At 48.8% G+C, this 20,647-nt stretch overlaps 1 protein-coding gene across 1 annotated transcript in view; it reads right to left on the bottom strand.

The window, feature by feature from the left end:
* The window catches only part of DMAP1 (DNA methyltransferase 1 associated protein 1), a 32,162-nt gene extending 15,832 nt beyond the window's left edge, over window positions 1-16,330 (bottom strand). Inside the window, exons 1-7 of the mRNA XM_009986514.2 lie at window positions 16,174-16,330; window positions 13,317-13,408; window positions 12,520-12,715; window positions 8,019-8,177; window positions 6,702-6,869; window positions 5,525-5,710; window positions 1,740-1,811 (exon numbers count right to left, since the gene is read on the bottom strand). Of these exons, the coding sequence (XP_009984816.2) occupies window positions 1,740-1,811; window positions 5,525-5,710; window positions 6,702-6,869; window positions 8,019-8,177; window positions 12,520-12,715; window positions 13,317-13,408; window positions 16,174-16,275 (975 nt within the window). The 5' untranslated portion in view covers window positions 16,276-16,330. The remainder of the gene's footprint in view (window positions 1-1,739; window positions 1,812-5,524; window positions 5,711-6,701; window positions 6,870-8,018; window positions 8,178-12,519; window positions 12,716-13,316; window positions 13,409-16,173) is intronic.
* Window positions 16,331-20,647: the final 4,317 nt, after the last annotated feature.

The following is a 20,647-nucleotide window of genomic DNA, read 5'->3' as shown; positions in this document are numbered from 1 at the left end:
GCATCCCAATTCCTCACTTAGTCCTAGCTGGCTCCCACCCTTATCAATTCCACACCACTGGTGTGTAGAGGGTTTGCCACATAAATTCCACAAGCAAAATAATTTGGATTAGCATGGATTGTCAACTCTATACCACTTAGCACTTCAGCATCTCTTACCAGCTCAAAAGGCCCATACTGACCTTGCATTATTAACTCTCCCCACCACTCATATGCAAAGCAAGTGAGTCTATTAGCTCCCATTTTAAAAACAGGGAAGACTTGAATAAGGAAGCCAAGTGACTGACTAAAAGCCACAAATGAATTCACGTTGCTGGGCTGGAGGCAGGTTTCACATTTCTAAGCAACAAAGTCTTGTTTTTTCACCTAGATCAGTGATTTGCAATCTTTTTCAATTTGCAAACCACTGGTACTTCTAATAACAGCATTTATCTCCTTAAAAATTTCGAGTACAGGAAGTTGCTCTAGGTCATCCCAGGAGTATGGATACTGCAGGCTGAAAGTTGCTGAATCAGACTGCCATGCCTCAGCTTATCACTGCATTTTGTGAGCATGAAAGAGAACAGGGAGAAGCATGTACCACCCGTTTTCACAAAAGCTAGGATCTGAATTGCCTCTTTGGCACATGAAAAGGCTGCTGGCTTTGCCAGATGGTTCCGTCACTGACAGGTTATTGCTCAGCTTCCCTTCCATGAGGGGTAAAAAAAATAGAAAAGATCAATCATCAGTTATTAGTCTTCAAAATCCAAATCAATCTCCATAAATTACTCTATTTATCTTAGTGCCGGAGAACACATCTGCCACGTCTTCATAAATCTCAACACATGCACTGCAGTCCTGTCTATCACTTGCTGGGATTCTTGGCTTCCTCAAGGCTGTAGCCTCTCACTCACACAGGTAGCCTGCAGACAGTGGTACCTGTAGAAGGGTCTCCCAGTAGTTACTTTGCTGAGGCATACCGCCTCTAATGTGTACATGCACCCGTACGTCAAAGCAGCATGATCCCAAAACATATTTCTATTAAAAACCGCAGGGTGTTCCCAGCAAGATCTGAAACTATTCTGACATCAAAAGAACATTCCATAAAAGTCTTTAAAAGTGACCTAGAAAATTACAATGCCAAGTGAGGGTGCCAGGCAAGGAACCTACTTCTCCAGTAGGTATCCTTGCCTGGATATCCCAAAACCTGTCGCTAAGAGACAGGTGTCAAGTCTTGCTGATACAACAGCAAGAAAGGTCTTTTCTCAGGGATATGTCTGTGCAACAGAATGAAAAAAGGGGCTTTTCCCCATATTTTTTGAAGATAATGGAAATAGGAAGGCTAAAAATTGGATGTGTTTATGCATGTCTCTTTTTTTTTTCAAGTCATAACCTGAACACCCCATTCTTAAAAGCACACCTCATCTGTTAACGCATGTGCCCTATGAGGCCTACTATCTTTGGCTGCATGCTCTGTTTGGACTAGACAGCTCCATTTGTATCCATCATTTGCGTCTAATAGCAGAGCAGGGACACCAGTAACAAACACCAGCAAGTTCAGGTGTCCCTGCAAGACAACGAGCTGGCTTTCAGAGAGCGAGCATTCCAGGTTTCTGAGTCTCCACATGTATGGAATGCCTTTCCTATTTTAGAGGCAAGAACTTGACTTTCTTTAGCTATAAAAGGAACACAGATGAGGAGACAGACAGGCAGACTGAAAGACATTAACAGAGTTCCCAAGGGACCAGGACAACAGCCTACCCTCTGGCTTCGCAGCGTGACACCTGCAGATTTGAAGTCAGGAAACTTGATGCCAGCAGTCTCAGGAACAGCCTGAAAGAGATCGAAACAGGATGTGTTAATGGAGGAAACACAAGATTTCATGCAGAGACTATCTGAAGGGGAAACACTGTTTCCTATGACAGAGAACCACCTGCCATAGCCACAAGACAGAGCTGAGGCAAGAGGAAAATCCCAAGCAATGGGATTCAGTGGGAAAATCCCAAGCAATTCACTGAGAAAAATACTGCAGTTCAAGGTATCTTTGGAGAGCTCAAGCATTTTTGCTTGGTTGGTTTTTTTGCACTGCTCTACACGGATCCTTACACCCATCTACACAAGCATAAACCCTAAACCTAAACAGTACTCCTTATTTGCACAATATCATCCTTATCTAACTTAGGCCCATTTCACTGGTCAAAACAGCCCAGGACCTCCCTATATCTTGGCTTTTGACTGCAAGTGCTCTAAGGAATGAGCTGAGAAACCTCCGATCTGTACAGACGTGAGCCCACTAATGAGGACGTAAGGACCACACCCCTCCAAGGAGGCCTGCCGTTTATACACATTTTGCCATTTGTCTGCTCATTAGACTGTTTTCTTTCTTCCTCACTTCACATTTTAAGCATAGTAACACAAGAAGGCAAACTTCTAATGTTTTTGATAGACAGTAGAACATTTAGTTGCATTTCAACAAAATGGAAAAAAAAAAAGACATCTCTTAAAAACCTGTGCTGCTGAGAAAAGTACAAGGTGAGCATACTTTTAAATGATTAAACAAGCCTACCTGCAGGGCCCTGAGCACTGAATGGTGTGGGGTCCTCTGAACGGGTCACCGACACCCATGCTTCAGTCTGTGAATAGCCACAATCTCTGCAAAGTGCACATTCAATCACGCTTTTCCAAGAGAGTCACCTCAAATCTCCCCATTTCTGTGGAGACGGCATTCACCTTGCTGCTCCCACATTTCTCTGCAGAGGGGTCTGCAGCTTGCTTTCTGTCTGTTCCAGACAGGGCTGCTCCAAGATCATAAGAGATGCTGAGGGACAGTGACTCAATTCCTCAAGTTCCCTGCCAATGACTCTCACATCTCTATCGGTGATCTCTATGTCTTGGTCTTGAGGTAGCAACTTGCAAACCGCTCTGCAGGACTTGGCATTAACATTTTTTTTTTTCAGTTATCTGTGGTCAATCCAATAAATAAGAGGCCCCAGGAAGAGACTTCTAAACACGACCATGGTGGAAAAAGCATTCTCGAACTACCAACAGGGCTCATGAACTTGTAAGGATCACTTTTATCATTGGTAGGATGTAGCCTCCTCCCTGCTTGGATTATTAGAGACAAAGAGGGCTGCAATCAAAAACCAATCCTCTCTGCTTCCTTGGGATGAAGGCTGGCTTTCAGACTCCTCGAACTCTGGCCCCCAGCCTGTTGCTGAACACCCTGACACAAGCAGTGAGGGTAAATCAGCAGTGTGGGCTTAGCCGAGACAACTCTGACTGCACCCAGCGCATAAGCAATTAAATGGGTTCTTTTGCCTCGCGTGCCTGTACATGCTGTAAACGCTTCAACCTCAATTGACTCTTTGGTAAATGATTTTCCTTTGTTGAAATGATGCTGATGCAGCTCCCGATTCAAATTCTTAGTTAAAATGCAATTTTTTCTTAACATTTCCCAGCTATAGTTGGTAATTGACTCCTAATGGACTCTGTCATGGTTGAAATGATGCAAGTGCAACAACAGAAACGGCTTCTCTGCCCACCCTGGCGTGCCTATCCACTATATGCCTGCAGACAGGCACCAGCCAACAGGCAATATTTAGGGCTGGAATCCCTCACCTTGGCATTCCCAACATCTTTCCAGCCCCATTCTCCACCACCACTCTTTTTTCATTACCACCAATGATGAGCTGCTTTCTTTAGAGGGAGATGTGCCAGCCATGGGTGAGCTTTACCAGATCAACCCTCCAAGGAATTCAATGCACAAGACGACCAACAACACTAATTCATTATGTGGGGGGGCCAAACTCCATTCCCCGCCCCCCCCGGAAAAAAATAAAAAAACACACAAAAAAAAACCCACCCACATTTTCAGGAAGTGGTGGCCATTGCCGTGGCAGTCATTTTCTCGCTCAAATGGAGCCCATTGCTTAGCATTAGTAGCAAGACTTGCTGAAGCCTTAGGCCGCAAGCCATGAACTTTCTCCGAGCTATGTTTTCAGCTGGGGTAGAGTTAATTTTCTTCTTAGTAGCTGGTACAGTGCTGTGTTTTGGATTTAGTATGAAAATAATGTTGTTAACACACTGATGTCTTGGCTGGTGCTAAGTAGGGTTTATCCTAAGACCAGGATTTTTTCAGTTTCCCATGATCTACTAACGAGCAGGTGTGCGAGAAGCGCATACCAGAAGATCAGGAGGCTACAACCATTAGCAGAAGCTGTGACTTGGCAGGGTAAGAACAGCTGACAGCCTGCCTGCCTGGAGACAGAGAAAGAATCCAGTAAAGTGTTAGAAGACCCCAGACAAGAAATCACCATTGCCTAAAGGGGCATGTGAAGAGCACGTGAAGGGCAGGTGCACAGGTGTAAGGGTATAATTGTCCAGGGATTTCTTTGTTCAGGGTCCCTCTCTGGAGGCACACAGCTCAAGCTGGTTTTCTGGCTGTACCATCTAAATAAATTAGGGATTTTTAAGAAGCCTGAGACTCTGCTACAGGAAACCTAGGGTCAAGTCCAAAGGAAGAGCCCGAGAGTGAGCGTGTTTGTGAGCGAGGAGTCGAAAGGGGTACCCGTCAGCTCACTGGAGTCACCCACCGCGAAGGGCCTTCAGCCCTCGCAGTTGAAGTCTCAGCTGGTGTAAGTGCGACTCCTCGAACGGTGTGTGAATGCTCAGGCAATGGCCTCTCCTTTAGCACCACTAGTACACTGCATCACGCAATAACTGTCTAGCACCCACTGCTCCTCTCTTTGCACAGTCCCTTTTGGAGGACGATGACACCAGCGCCCTCTCTTCACAAGGTGGAGGGACAGGCATTCCCAAGGACTCACTGGAAACATCTGAGATTCTGTAACAGGCCTTTCCTACTGAAGGTGCTGAATTTAGTTCAGCCCACACTGTCCTCTTTCCAGAGAGGGAAATTGAGGTAACATCAAATGTGTATTGAAACCTGTGTTCTGGGCTCCTCAGACTTCAGCTCAGCTCAGGAAGAAACAAGATGCAATAGCTCCCAGAATACAGGATTCTCCCAGCAAGGCTGCTCTGACCACAGCTGTGGATCAGGAGAAGGACACGTACTGAGCTTGGGGAGATGCTGCCAAGACCCAGGAGTGGGGAAGGAAAGGGAAATCTGGACTAGAAAAAAAAGGCAGGTGAAAGACGATGAGTTTGTGGGACAACTCTACACAACAGCACCAGAATACACCTGGGAGAAGTAGGGAGACAGATGCTTCTCCCCACCATGAGGCAAGACTGGCTGGCACCATTTCATCCCATTTCTCAGGGAGGTAAAGGGAAACAGGACTTAAATCAGCAATTTTCAAATGGGAGAGGGACAGAGAGGACACCAGAGGACTCTGAAAATGGCTGCCTTAGAACATTCTACCTTCCAAAAAGATGTAACCAAAAATGCATCTATCTGCCAGAAGGCAGCCAGCAGCCACTTCCCCTTAAAAGCTGAGGACCTGATCCCACTAGGGTTGTTGAAAGAAAGACATGGTACTCAGCCAGAGCAAAAAGCAGAGGGAAAAAAAAAAAGGAGAAATCTTTACAGGCTTCTCTGTTTCCTTTTTCTGTGGCAGCTTCTTCTTGGGAGCCTTGCGCTCGGCGCGTCTCTGCTCAGTGGTGGTATCAGCAGCTGTGATGAGTTTCTGCAGGTCTTGGGTCCTCTTTTCTCTCTCTTTCTTCCTCGTTTCAATTTTGCGGAGCTCCTGGATGAGGTATTCTTCTTCTGCCACCTGCAGACCAGAGCACGGAAAGGCAGTGAGAGCAGCAGAGGAGGCCTAGCAAGGCAAGGGGGCCATCTACCGATAACAACTCTGCTCTGGGCCAGCCTAGTAAAGCCTTTAAGCTCCTCTGCCTAATATCCTGCAGAGGACTTGTATTTGCAGAGCACACTATCTTCCACAGTCTTACCCTGCATCCATGGCAATGCCAGTCTACAGACCGGTATGTACCGTGTAGCAACATCTATGATCCACCCTTCAGATGCACCCTTCAGCAGCGCCGTAAGTGATCAATCCCTCCTCCAGACAAGGAGGCCAAGGGCATAGATGGAAGGGTAAAAAAGGCCAAATACACTGCAGTTGCAAAGGCAGTGCTGTGAAAAGCTGGCTCCCCTCCCCAGACATAGTAAGTAGAACTTAGAGCAGCTATGCCCAGTCACTTGTCAGTGTGGGAAGGACAAGCAGCGTCATTATACATGTGAACTTGTCATTAGAGGGAACTACTGACAGAAGAGGATGCTCTCCTCCAGCCTTTGGGGAGCACACAGCTCCTTATCCTCTAAACGCTGGTACTGTTACATAGCTTCAAAGAGGAGAACTAAACATGCAGATTTACAGACTTTGATGTTTTCTGGCAAGATTTTTACTCTAAAGGAAATTATTCTCTCCCAGTGAGACTCAAGGACTCAAAGACATTGATCTGAGAATTTGTTTCTATTCTGAGGATGAGTACAGTTAAGTGTCACAGAGAAGGTGTTGGCAGTTACCAGAGACCAGAACTCTACTCACCCAGCCCTCTCACCCGTATAGTCAGACTTCTCAGTTATTGTCTTTCTGTATCCCTTAAGATGACACAAACTCAACAACAAAAGCAGTACCTAAGTGTTGCTCTTTTCTTGCCCAGTCTTTCCCTTTCCCACTCCCTGGCCTATTTCATCCACCTGCTACTGATTTAATTTATCACAAATCTTTTGGAGCATTGATGCTCCCTTCCCTGAGTTACCTGCTCCGGTGTCCTATTGTAAAGCCTTTCCAGTTGTTCCTTTCTTCGTCTCTCGTGGCCAGCATCGAAGACTGGAATTTTCAGGTCTGTGCCCGGAGCTGCACGAATATTAGCCAGCTTGGCACAGATGTGGTAATATCGTTCCTTCAGGTCCTCCACTGATCTTTTCTGTGGAAGACATTACAGGAGGACAACATTATGGAAGAACCAAGTAAAACGTTGTGCAGCAGCCAGCTAATGACCACTGGCTGAAGGATACCAGACAGGGTATTAGACACAGTGCGTAAGAGGAGCCTTGCCAGTCCCTGTGGAACCACAGGGAAGGGGGAATTTTTCAGTGACCCGCGTCAATTAACTGTCATGGGTTCACAGCTACTGCTTTAAAAACACCCACCAGAGAGTCCAACATTAAAACTGAGGGCTAGAGACAATACAACAGTGAAGCACTCCCAGATAAGAAGATGGAGGATAGTTGCCTCACGAGGAGAAAAAACTGTGAGCAGGAAACTGTCATAAACATATCAGAGGTCTCCTCTGAGCTGCTCCAGACAATGGCTATTCAAGCCGTAACCAAGAAGGTATCAGCTGCAACAATTCACTGCCCATTGTTACACAGAGTCCAAGCTGTGTTCCCCTACTCCAAGCACCAAAGGTGTTTGGGCTGCCCAGCTGGGCAGACTCTTCTTATTCCGCTTTGCTACAGGCTCTTCACATGAGCCTTTCAGAGGGCAACAAAAATCTCCAGCATTTGGAGCTGTTCTGTAGGAGTTACAGCACTCCCTCCTGTCACCGTAGACACGGAACCTGCAGTTACAGGAGATTTAGGACCGTAACACCAGGGTGCATCTTCAGACCACTGATGGTCCCTGCTTCATGTCAGAGATGATAGAAGCTGGCACCAGGTCACACCTCAAGTCAGTAGCAGCACCAGAGAAAAATCCCAATCTCCAGGGACTGTTAGCAGATCCTTCTCCCAGGGCCTAGACTGGAATCCAGGACACCTATCCTGCTCAGCTAAACAAACTCCCCAGCTACTTTATCTTCAAGGAACAATGAGTTGTTCTCCTGGCAAAGACAAACCTTCTAACTTTCTAATAAAACACAACACGGAATGAACACAAGTCACAGTGGATTTAATTACAAACAAAGCAAGCAGTAATACCCCGTGCTGGAAATTCAATATTCCTTGCTGCCAATAATCCATTATTTTCCTCTAATTAAGTTGATATAAAGGGTAATTTGGTCTGTGCAGTGCAGTAAGCCCTGCATGTGCTGTAGCAGCAGGTTGCTAGCAGCACCTTGGCCCCCAGGACTCACCTTGAACTGCTGGTGATCATAGCGGTCATGAATCACCACAAAGCGCAGATCAAAACGCCGAGCCAGGTCAAAGAGATGGTCTGTCTCAGCTTTGGTCCATGCATCATCATGGAGATACATCTGGTACTCCTGCTCTGAGTAGACAGGTACCTGCACTGTCTATGTAGGGAAAAGAAAAACATGGCAGCTCTCTTGCAGCACCAACCTTCTCACCACCAGCTGGCTAGGGCCAAGATACCTGAGCAGCACACTGACAGAAGGGGCTGCCAGGACCCTGAGCAATGGGTCCTGGTAGGAAAAATGATGACCAGGCAGGGAACTTGATAAGGAGCAATGTGTGATCACAAGGCCACAGACATGATGTTCTGGGGAGCCTACCAGAAACTCCTGCCTGGGAGAATGAAACCTATTTCAGGCAGCTGACCCAGGCAGAGGTCAGCAACCCACATCCTGACAATAGGTTTCAAAATTATCAGGCTAACAGGACAGTGAAACCAAGGTTCAGCCAGCCTCCCTGCATTCCTCCCACAGAGCAGCACCAATGCCTTGTCATAAACTGCTCTGACAGTCAACTCTTTACTTGGTTTGGGACGTGCTCACTTGTACAGGAAGAACGGGAAAGGCAAGGAGCGGTGGCTCCTAGCCTTTAGAACACCTCTTGCTTTGATATACAACCCACTTCTTTCATGTTTGGTGCAGACAGTGCCGTGAAGATCTGAAAGGCTGCGTGCTGTACAATTGAGGATCATAAACTTGGCAAACAACTTTGTCTCTCCCTTCCTCATCCACCCTTTCTCCAGCAGAGCCACAAGGCCGAACGACAGTCCAACTCTCAGAGTGTCCCAGGTGTCTAAAAGGCCAAACCCACACCACTGTCCCCAGCTTGGGACTGCTCTGCAAGGGCTCTATCCAGAACACAAGCGTCACATGAGCACTAAAGGAATAGTAAAAATAATTACTGTATCAGGGGAAGTCCTAGCGCATGGTAAAGCAAAAGTGCAAACAAGTCTGTGCTTTCTTCCCTTACCCCCTCCCACCACTCTCTGCAGTTGAACTCTGCTCTGCTGAGAAGGTTCTGCCTCCACACGAAAACATGGTGCACGTGTGAGCAGCGCACATGCTTCAACACCTCTATGCTCTCCTGAGTTTCTTCACCAGACAAGTCACCCTTGTGAACTTCATACAGACCAGAGGAGCATTTCTGAGCTTCCGAATCACAGTCTCTTTAGGGATACTCCCTTTCATCCATCACTTAGATACAGAAGCATAAAGGTGAAACATATCTCCTTGGGGACATACTGCACCTCGACCTTCAAATACCACTTCCACCTGGAGAAATACCATAAGGATGTCTTACATACATCATGAAAAAGAAAAAAATTTCTAGAGTAGCATACATACACGAAAAGAGCCAGCAGGACCCTCTGCAGTGGATGAAAGGGAAGGTAGCAGATGTTAGTTCAGAGAACAGCATGGGACAAGAGCAAAAAGCGGTCCCCAGAACGCTTCCTCAGCCACTTTCATGGCTGCTCAGGTGAGAACTGCTGAGAAGTGAGAAGGTAAGAACTCAATAGATGGGAAAGTTGCTCCAACCACAGGATGACTATAAGTTTGAATGTAACGCAGTCATGAAAATGCAAATATGAGTCCCAGAGAGGGATTTCCAGCAGAAACTGGCAAGGTTTCAGTTGCATCACAAGACCTTGCTGGAGATACCAACTGTAAGTCTACTGATCCCTGTTCAGGAAAGATGAACTGAAATGGGAACAAGTACAGAGAAGAGCAACAAGGATGAGTAATGGGGGTGGGGAGCTTGTCTTCCCACAGCAGACTGGAAGAGAAAAGAGCCTAGCAAAGGAAGTCTGAAAGGGAATCTGACTGCAAGCTTCAAGTATGCTAGATGGAATGAAAGGAACACCCATGGGAAGAAAAGAACAACTGAAATAAGGACAAAGAAACTGGCTTGCAAAGAAATGCCAATTTAATAAGGAAAATTTAACCTGGAAATGACGAATGGAGCAGAGACAGTCTGGAACAGCTTTCCAAGGAAGCACAGAAGCAGGAAAATCCAAGTGCTTTTCAAAAGGAACTTGATCAGTTTATGAAAGGGAGTGGATGGTGCAGGATCTGAAATGGCCAAGAAAAGGATTCAATGGCCCAGAAAACCCCTCTCAGTCCTACATTTCACACTACAAGCTCACACAATGATGGGCACTAACTGAAACTGCTCAGGAAAGATCCTGAAGCCATGAGACAGTTCTGTGAAAACATCAGCACAATGCCCAGCAGTGGTGAAAAGACAAACTGAAGATTAAAAATTATCACAAAAAAAGACCCTAAAACTGAGAAACACAGCCAAGGTACAAACCCGCCATGCTGCCGCAAGTGAAATATGAACCCCTAGTCCGCTCATTTCAAAAGAAAGGATATTTCAGAACAACACGGGTGACACAGGGCACAGAAAGGCAGATGTATGTCAAGTCATGGACAACACAGGACATAGCAAGGACAATTTACTACATCATGTAACACAAGATCTCAGATGCACCAAATGAAACACACTGAACAGAAGAAAGCACCTTCACACACCATACAAAATTAACCTGCAAAACTCATTACCATGGGATATTCACAAAGCAGCTTTCGGCCCTGAACAGACCTAGCAAGAATTATTAAACACAAATTCCAAGTTAAGAAATCCTTAAACCAAAGACCACCAGATGATAGGAAGAAATGATCCATATTTGCCCCATTCTCATGCTCTTTCTCTAAGCCTTTACTAATGGTAGCCAGAAACAGAATATTGACTGAGACAGGCTTTTGCTCTGACACCAGTGAAGCTGCTTTTATATTCCTGTTTCACACCCTGGATCAAGGCTCAGTGTACACTGTGAAACCCAAGTTTGCATTTTGGATTTCACAAAGAGGACGGATTTCGGTAGGAGACTGGGAGCAGAGAGAAAAAGCAAAGCAACTGGGCAGTGACAAGAGAGCCAGGTTCAAGAGCTTATGTGACCAGTGGGACAAAGTACACAGGAATATGGGCTCGTGCCGAGGGGAGCAAGAGATTCAGGCAGAGGTATCAAGTGTGTGAGAAGGAAGCCACAGAAGTGTCTGGAAAAGAAAATAAAATTCCTCTGACAAAGTAAATATCTGCAGAACTCCTCATCAGTGTCTTTTACCCCTCTCAACCACTGATCCACAAGGGTAACTACTTGCTCCTAATATTATGTAATTGTGCATGTGCAGATGTCAGAGGTCTGTACCACTAATCTAAAGGCTGCAGCCTCGCTGAAGGCTCTTCTGTCTGTCAAGTCACAGTACATGATAAAGTTAAGGAAACAAGAATCATGTAACTACAACACCCATGCGTGGTCCCCTCTGATAAACTCAGTTGAACTCAGCCAAAAACTGTTACAGCAGTAGAGCCTTAGAGACAATTACACCCCCAGAATTTAACTTGGACAGCTAAGTAGAGGCCTTGACTAAGTGAGTCATGCTTCAGACTTCCACCCTAGACATCAGAGAAGAGATACCACAGGAGGCTCTTACCAATGTCCCAGCAAGACGAAAAGCATCAGTGAGAGCTTGAGCCTTCTAACATATAAGGTCAACCAACCACTTAACTCTGCAGGAAGCCCGGCTTTGTTAGAGCTGATGCTCTGTGGGTTACAAATGTAAAATGCTGTATACAGTTATACGCAAGCAGAGCTTTTGTGGAATCATGTTATCACAGCTTTTTTTTTCCCCTTCAGATTTGCATCATGAAGGGGGTTAAATTACATTACGGAGGCACCCTAACTCTGCTCGTCCCTAACTTCAGAGGTCCTGACTTTGAAATATAAATCTTGATGTAGTTTTCTTTGTGCATGCACATGAAAGCCCCAACCACTCAAAGCAGACACATCTGGGACAAAAGACAGCAGGAGATTACAACAACACATTGTGACAATTTAATATAAGATGTAAAGAACAGGGTACTGCACCACACTGATACCACAGGAGCAATTTCAGAGGGAACACAACGTAATTCAGCATCTGTGCTGGAATTTGGCCAAGAGGCTGCAAGCCAGCTTTTTGGCCACAAAGCTCAAGTGAGTTTCTTCATACTGGGCAAAATAACAAGACTTTAATGTCTCACTCAGAATAGAATATCTTTTACTACCCAGAGCCTTTAATCAGGGAAAGGATGTTGGTTAGGAACTGAATTAGATGACAGAGTGCCTCCTTACCAAATCAATGACTGCACACCTGAAACTCAGAGGGCTCTAGCAAGCTCTGACCACATGCTGAGCTCACTTAGCTTAAAAGATTTGGAGACATCACAGTCTGAGGTGACAAGGCTGCAGGCCATGCTGCAATTTAAAATGCAATTGCCAGATCTAACTCAGCCTTCATGTGTTGAAAGAATCAACTTCCTATCTGGACATTCAAGAAGCTGACTGAAGGGTATTTTCTAGCTGCTATTTATGTACTTCTGTTCAAAAGTGCTCCCACTTACTTTATTAAACCTGGCAAAAGGGTAGTCCTTTCCTTCCTCCGCTGCTCTCCTCCAGTGGTAGAACATCGCTCCATCTTTTCTGGCTGGGTTGGTGAAAGGCATCCACTTCCACGGTCGGACTTTCTTGGACCCCAGTTTTGCTTTGACTGTTCGATAACCCTGAGTTGTATCACTTGGCAGCAGCGGAGGTGCATCCCTGTGGTGGAGAAAAGCACTGGCTGATGAGAAGCAAGAAGCAGCCATGACAAACCCAAAGAGATTTCAAACTCAGGGTGAGTTCCACCACCACCAAGTCTAGGGTGGGAAAAAAAGCTTTATTACAGGTTTTGCACTTCCTAGACTGCAATGCTTCCCACATCGGAGGACAGAATACACAGCACGGATAGGTTTGAACAGACCCATCTGGAAAGCAGACTATGCAGGAGACCTCTGAGGCAAGGGCACAATTCGTAACAAGCTAAATACAGGCTGCAGCAGAACTCTTTTGCAGAAATAAAAGCAGGTGCTATTCCCAGTTGTGAATAAAAGGGAATTAGATAGAAGGAGAAGAACACTGCCTTGTCTGCACTAGACTGTTGTGCCTGTACCTAATTCATCTCCTCCACAGAGCAAACCCCTCAAATCTAGAAGACAGACACTGTCCATGACTGTCTAAGAGAGAAGGGCAGAAGTATGGGCCAAGCACAAAGGGAAATGAATCTGGGAAGCGAGGCTGCCTGTGGTTTCAAGAGGATGCTGCCCTGCCACCAAAAGCCCAGGCTACCCCACAACCTGCACAGATGATCATAAGCTCTTACTTTTTGTCAGAGTAGAGCAGTGCATAAACTTCTCGGTGCATCCCTTCCGGCCTCTTAAACGTCAATGTCTCTGAAGATTTCTTGGATTTTTTCTGAAACAAAAGTAGTGCATTTTAGAGTCAAAAGTAGGAACCCCTGAGGGAACATTAAAGTACATAACCTGGCACCCTGTCATGGCTTTCACTTTTATCTGGTTTTAGACACCTTGAATTTCTCCAGGAAAGTGCCTGTTCCTGGTGGAAAACACTGACAGATCAAATATGCTCACTTTCAGTGATAGCACTCACCATTACTCAGACACTTGCTGTTACTGATAACACCCACTTAAATTCCAAGTTGAACATCCAGCTCTAGTCTTCAGGAGCTGGTGCACTAAGCCTTTTTTTAATAAGTAAGCACTATCCTCACATGAAGGTATTAATTAAATGCATTAAGTGATTCTCTACTTTTTAGAGACGATAATAAGAAATGTCTTCCCATTTTCTATTAGCTTTTGTTACTTCGTTCTGAGGCAACTTCAGTTTTTATCAGTTCTGATCAAGCCCTTGCAGTAGCCTCATGTCAAAACTACCGGTATCACCTACACAAGTAAATCCTCATTTCCATCTCCACTCTCCCATTTACACAGTAAAGAATTTTATTTTTTTTTTTTAAACACAGTTTCTTGATACTAGGAATTCAGTGTAGATGACTCAATCTGGTCCCCAAAACCTTGTCAGAACCGATGTTTTCTAAGACACATTCCACCTCGTATCATACATACGAGTTTATAAAAGAATGGGCTTTGGATTCAGGTAGATACAGTCACAGCCACATTAACAAAGTGCATTTTATTTAAGTGGGCCAAGTTTACTGAGTAGTCCAGAGCGTTTGGTCTAACTGTACCATGTTTATAACTACCAGCCGTATCACTACTTTTAAGTACTTGTTTACCAGACCACTACCAACTTTTAAACCAGAATATTTTACAGTAGTAAAACTAACACTGTATCATAAATTGTATTAAATCCATACAGTCACCTTTATCCAGAAATTCAAAATCCCATTAAAAAAATAATAATCTGGCAGCTTGGACTACGACTACTTTCCATAAAACTTCATGATGGACATTTATGATATCAGCACCTTTTCGCTCCTAATCGAACACCTTTCTCCTCGCGCGTCCATCGCTTTGCCCAGGAGCAATGTAAGGCCAAGTGAGGCAGTTACCCGCAGGTCACGACACACCCTGTTTGAACGTAGGCTTCTGGAATTCCCCCAAAGTTCCCAGATTTATTAAAAGTTAATATCAGCAGGCCAGAGATCAGCTCAGCCAGCAATTTTAGGACTTGAGAACAAATTACTTGGTCCTGCTGATTTAAATGTTTTTATGCCTAGTAATTTTTATTTTAACATTCTCAGTCACTAATGGACTGGAAAGTACTTCGTGGTTCTCTTGTGATTTAAAGACATCAATCTGTTTCTTTTCTAATTGAGAACAGATCTATTTCCTGAGCAAGTGCTGCACTGTTATTAGCAATTTTGCGCTCTCCATGTGATAATGGCTTACACCTTTGGTTTGATTTAGTTTCTGTACTTTGCAGAAATTCAGAATGTTTTGCTCACGGCCACAAGTGGCCTCCTGCCCTCCTCCCGAAACCTCTCGCTGCACCTCCTCTTCCTCTCTCTTTCCATTACAGTAAATTTGAGGAGAAACCCATCTTATTCTCCGCTCCAAAAGACAGAGAGCCACCCACCAGTACTCCTTCAGCTCTCTGCTAACTAAAAGACAAACACATCTAAATCAAAGAACTCACAGCTTCAAACACTCAGTGGCTCAACATCGCAGGCTGAATTCAGCCAACAAGCAGCTCATCAGACACACTGTTCACCAACACAGCTGATAACTGGCCATTTTAACATTTCAGCCTTTAAATTACTGAAACTCATCGGTTTTCCATTACACCAATTATACTGTGTGCCCTGTCCCCAAGAAGGCAGTCATGAAACCACTGTGCTCTCTTCAGAGACAAACATTTCAGTGGAGGCAAATAAAGAGAATCAGAAAGTACCTTCAGAGACACAGTGATTGTGTATGTTTGTTTTGTTTGTGGGGTTTTTTGTTGGGTTTTTTTTTTTTCAAACAGGCTTTACTTCAAATCAGACCATCTCTGTACCAGAGAGCTCCCCCAGGTCATTTCCAAGCATCTCCACATTTCATAACTACTTGTGAATCGATCTTCCCAACACCTTGCAAAGCATGGAACCGCCAAGACCTTGCTAGAATTTAAAATACAGAAGGCCACGATATACCATGGCATATTATCACACAAAACACAGCGCATGACGGCGTACCTCCTTAACAGAGCTCACTAACTTGCCCACATCCCCACAGGTAACGCATCTCAGTTCTCCCAAACACCAGCCATACTCGTTCCCTGCACGGAAACTGCTTCCATGGTTTGTAGACATCGACCGTTCAAGCAAGTCAGACAACATTTTTGTTTCAGAAAACAGAACTGTGTTACATTATTACGCTTGAGGGCTGGATGGTAAACACTCTTCACACTTACGCCACAAAATGGGAATTTTAGAGACAGATGAAAACATCCTGGGGCCAGGCCCAGCCCACCACTTACACAGCCCCAGCTTAAATACTGCCCCAAACACCACAGCGCAGTTAACTAAGAACACCAGGAACCCAGGAGTGGGGCCCTCCGGGCATTTCCAGACACTCCTAGGAAACTCAAAAATAAATAGACTATGATAGGAACACGCTTTATTCCATCTTTTTTCCAACATCCACCCCAGACACCACGCACAAGGTCGGTCAGTGCCCAGAAAACAAGCAACGGCCCCTCAGGGCGCTGCAGTTCACCTTATCCGAGTTGATGATGTCCTTTTTGTTGATGGTGCCCGTGTTCTCCGACTCCACGCCGCCCAGCTCCAGGATGTCCCGCACATCCGCACCCGTCGCCATCTCTCCGCCTGCCCGCTGGCCTCGCCCACCGCCGTCCCTTTCGTCCCCGCCAGCTCTGGGGAGGGAAACCGCGGGGTCGGGGTTAACGTACGCTTCCCGCGGGGGGCTATCCCGCACACGCACAAACAGACATATACACATACATATACACACACACACACACGTGTACCTACACGCGTGCACACACGCACACACACAAACACGCGCGCACGCGTGTGCCTACATACACACACATCCCCCCCGGCCGCCTCCCCACCCCCCTCAGGCCCAACACCGGGGCCTTGTACCCGGCCGGTCCGGGGGGCCACGCACGCCGAGCCCGCGGCCTGGAGCCCCGCGGCGGGGCCCCGGGAAGGCCGCGGGAGGACGGCCAGGACGAGGCGCCACCGCAGGGACACGGCAGCTCCGAGCAGAACCGATCCCGCGCTCACCCACCCGCGCCGGCTCCGCAGCCACCGGGACGGTGCGACCGTCACAGCGGTCCGGGCAGCGCCGCTTCCGCTCCGCTCCAGACGCGCCCGGAAGTGCCCGGAGCGCTTTGGGGCACGCACGGCCGGTCGGGCGACGGGTTCGCGTCCGGCGCCCGGCGGGTCGTACGCGTCCCGGGACCGGCGCCGCCGGTGCTGCCTCCCCCGCGGCAGCACCCGGACCCGCCCGGGGCCGACGTTCCTCCTTTCCCGCTGCGGACGGAGCGCCCGCTGCAGGCGGGACGGGCTGTCGTGCCGGGAGGTGGCAGCACAGCCATGCCTGCCCGGGCCCGGCGGGCGTTCCCGAGCCCGGCCCGCGGCCGGGGCTTGCGCCGGGTGTGGGCATCTCCCATCTCCTTGCTGGGTCCCGAGGTGCTCACTCATGGCCCTTTCACCTTGCCGCTCTCCATACCAGCCTCGCCAGCAGCGAGCCAGCCGTGCCAGGTGCCACCTGCCAGGCAGTGCTGCACCACGTCGCACGTTCCGGCTGCCGGTCTTGGCTTCGTTTTACAAAGCGTTCGCTCCTCGCCTTCACGCTCGGCGAGGAAAACCCTTCCGAAGCACTCCAGAGCTGCAGCGCTTACCTGGGGCCACGGGCACCCAGGAGCGAAAGTTTTGTTACTGTTCCGTTTCCTCTTCCCTATGGGAGGAAAGAGAGGAGAGGAACAGGGGAAGGGGGAGGAAACAGCAGTGTGATGCCAGGTGGGACTTTGGAAAAATCACCTTCCTGCTTCATCGAGGTAGGAGCAAGGCTGCCTGGCAGAGGTTTGCCCAAGGCAGAAGGTTTTGGCACGGGGCACAGAGCTCCATGAGGCTTTCTAGCCACCTCAGATAGCCCAGGAGAGGGAGTGTTGCTGAGGGGCTCTCCCATGCAGCAGCCCCGAGGTGACCAGAACCCTTTTGTGCTGCGGTGACTCCGACACGCAGCCCCTCAACACCAGCCAGGCTGTGCTGGAGCTGCCACTGTTCCCATCCCACTGGCGATACCTCCCTGGGCAGACTGGTGTGTCACCTCCACACCAGGACCCAGCCAATGCCAGTGTGCCCCAACAGGAGCTGGTAACACCCTCAGAGTTGTCACTTGTTATCCCCAGGAATCATTTAACCCCTTTTCTGTCCCCTCCCAAGCTGCCGGGTATGGCTTTCAGCATCTTGGCCCTTCCTCTTACAAGCACAGAACTGGTCCCCAGGTTTCTCCTGTCCTGCCTGTTGGCTCTCAGCTCTGCCATGTCCACCCAAGCACTCTTCCCATCAGCACATGTGGACATTCCTAATCATTTCTAGCGTCTTTTCTTTCTCTCTTGCTGGCTCAGAGGTGGTGTCCGTGCTCCCTGGAGGTAGGTCGGCAGATGGAGACAGGGCCTTCCCAGCACTGCCTTCCTCTGCCTTTACAATCTGCTCTGCCTGCCTGGCACTGCTGCTTAACTGGCACTTCCTTAACAAAGGAAGAGCTTTGTTAAGACCAGAGACATAGGACCTCTCTTCACCCCTCACTGGCAGGTCATTCACAGTCTGTTCATGTTGTTAAACAGCACTTAAAGAAAGCACCACTAGTTCTGAAATAAAAAGCAGAGACAGGTGGCCATTCAGTGTCCTCGGGTTTTGATGATATCTCCCACTTTTACACCTACTCTGCTCAAACCCAGCCTCCAGCCCTATCCTACCAGGACTCCACTCAAGCTCTGCCCCGGTACAGAATGATCAACTCACCCCTCTTCAACAAACAAAGCCCACAGCACATTTTGAGATCCTCTCCCCGGGGTAGCAGCTTTTTAACCTCATGAAAGGTAGAGATTGTGAGCTCCACAAGGGGAGCTCTGTGAGCATGGGTGTCACTGCGGGGATGTGTCCCATCAAGAGCTGTATGGACCTGCAAGCGAAACATATTAGCTGAGTGCTTCTGCTAACCTGATCAGCAGCGGAGCAATTAGCACGGTCTTCAAAGGGACCCAGAGACGTTTCTGGCCAGTGCTCACTGCATCTCGGAGCTTACACAGCCTTCAAAGAGCAAAGGGGCACAGCTGGAGACTTCAGTCAGTCCACATACATCTAGTCCATCCTCGAGAGCCCTGCATGAGGATACGTGCCCAGGTCTGTCACCTCCCTGGAGCATGTGGGTCTTGCCTTCCTGGGCACCGGGAGAGCCCGGGGGATTAGGGAAAAGCCAGCAATGGCAGAGAGCCCAGTGCTTCTGTGGCCCAGGACTGTGGCAAGGGTCAGCAACACAGCCAGCATCACTGTCCTGTCACTGCAGCCCCATCACCCACCTCCTGCTGTCCTGCGGGCACAGGGTACCAAGCTTGGGCAACCTCACTGCCACCTAGCAGCTGAGGGAGGGACATCCCCCCACATTTAGCCCCGGCAGGTGGGCAGCGCTGGCCCCCTCCCAGCCAGCTGCCCACCCACCCCAGGGTCCAGGGGGAAGCACGCTCCTCGTGCCCTTTGCCTGTGTCCCAGCTGCCAGGCATGGCCAAAGGTGGCCCCAGGCCAGAGGTGTGCATGCCTCCAGCCCAGGGCTCAAGGTGTGCATGTCTCCCGGCCTGGCACCAGCGGAGGAGGGCAAGTGCAAACACTGCGGCCAGTGGGGCGGGAGGAGGTTATCTGGGGCCCAGCAGTGGAAAAACTCTCGATGTGTGACTAAGGCACGATAGCACCAGGTGTGGGTCCAGGCAGGGCGAGCGAGCCGAAGAGTTATCACTTCCCCGTGGGTTCAGGTGCCTGAAGCCAAATGTTTCCTAAGGGTGCGGTGACAGCCACAACCCCGTTATCACGGCGCCTGGCCCACCCCAAGTGGCAAGGATGCGGGAAGGCTGCTGGACCTTTCACCTGTGGCAGGGATGGGACATTTCCCGTTGCCCTGATGGGAAGGGCTACACCCTAGGAGCATCTCTTCCGCAGAGATGCCCCATTCCTGGGGAGTCAAGCTCCCACCTCGTGTTGCGGCAATGAAAGGTCTGCGTCAGCTCCTCCAAGCACCTCCAAACTGTTTCTCCCACCCCGGGGCACCCAGGCTGCATTCCACCTCCAGAATTCGTGTCCTATCCCAAGCTCCATGTTGTCCCTGTGGACCTCAGCAACCCCAGGGTCAAGCCCTGGGCGAGGAGCCCTCCCAGCCCTGCAACCCTCCGTCTCCCCATGGCCCTGCATCCCTGGGCCAGCCCTGTGGGACATGTGCGCTGCAGCAGGGGGGACCCCCATGAGCTGGGTCATCCCCATAGGACAGAAACCCACCCAAGCTGCTCTTTGGCCCCTCTCCAGCCGTGAAACCCCCAGGGTCCTGCTCCTGCTGGCAGGTGACTGCATGGTGCCAGGCCATGCTGCGGCTGTGACTCACCCCTCTGCCGGGAGGTGGTTCTCCATGCCTCACTCCTTCACTTCCCTGCTGTGCCGGTTCAGCTGCACCCCAAATACACACAGCTGCACCTTAAGCTTTGCAAAGGGACCTCTACCTCTGCATAACCCACCAGCACAGCTCCCAGGGGTCTTTTTGCCAAGAGGTGACCAAGGTGGGAAAGGGAGGCCAGGCTGCTGGGGAGAGAGATAACCCAGAGTGAGGTCTGCATTGCCTGCCAGCCAGCTCACCCTCTGCACCATCCCCGCAGCAGCCCAGTGCATGGTCCAGGACACAGAGACCTGCCGCAGGCTGGGCCAGCCACAGACTTAACCGTCATACATGGGTAAATGAGCTCTTCGGGCACCATTCTGGCTTCTCTGGAGCATCCCCCTCTCCTCTCCAGCGCAGGACAATGTTAGTGCCACAGGGACCCAGCTGGTTGACTGGTGTGTTTTGGGTCCCCGCATTCCCCTGCCAGACCGGAGCAAAGCACTTTCCAGCTGACTGCAGGCACACAGACTGGAAGCAGGGATTGTGCCCCTGCCCTGCCTTCCTCAGGGCTGCGGAGGGT

Source organism: Tauraco erythrolophus, chromosome 10, assembly GCF_009769465.1.
Source record: "Tauraco erythrolophus isolate bTauEry1 chromosome 10, bTauEry1.pri, whole genome shotgun sequence".
NCBI lineage: Eukaryota > Metazoa > Chordata > Aves > Musophagiformes > Musophagidae > Tauraco > Tauraco erythrolophus.
Note: the sequence above shows the minus strand (reverse complement) of the source record. Positions and strands in the feature narration are given on the sequence as shown.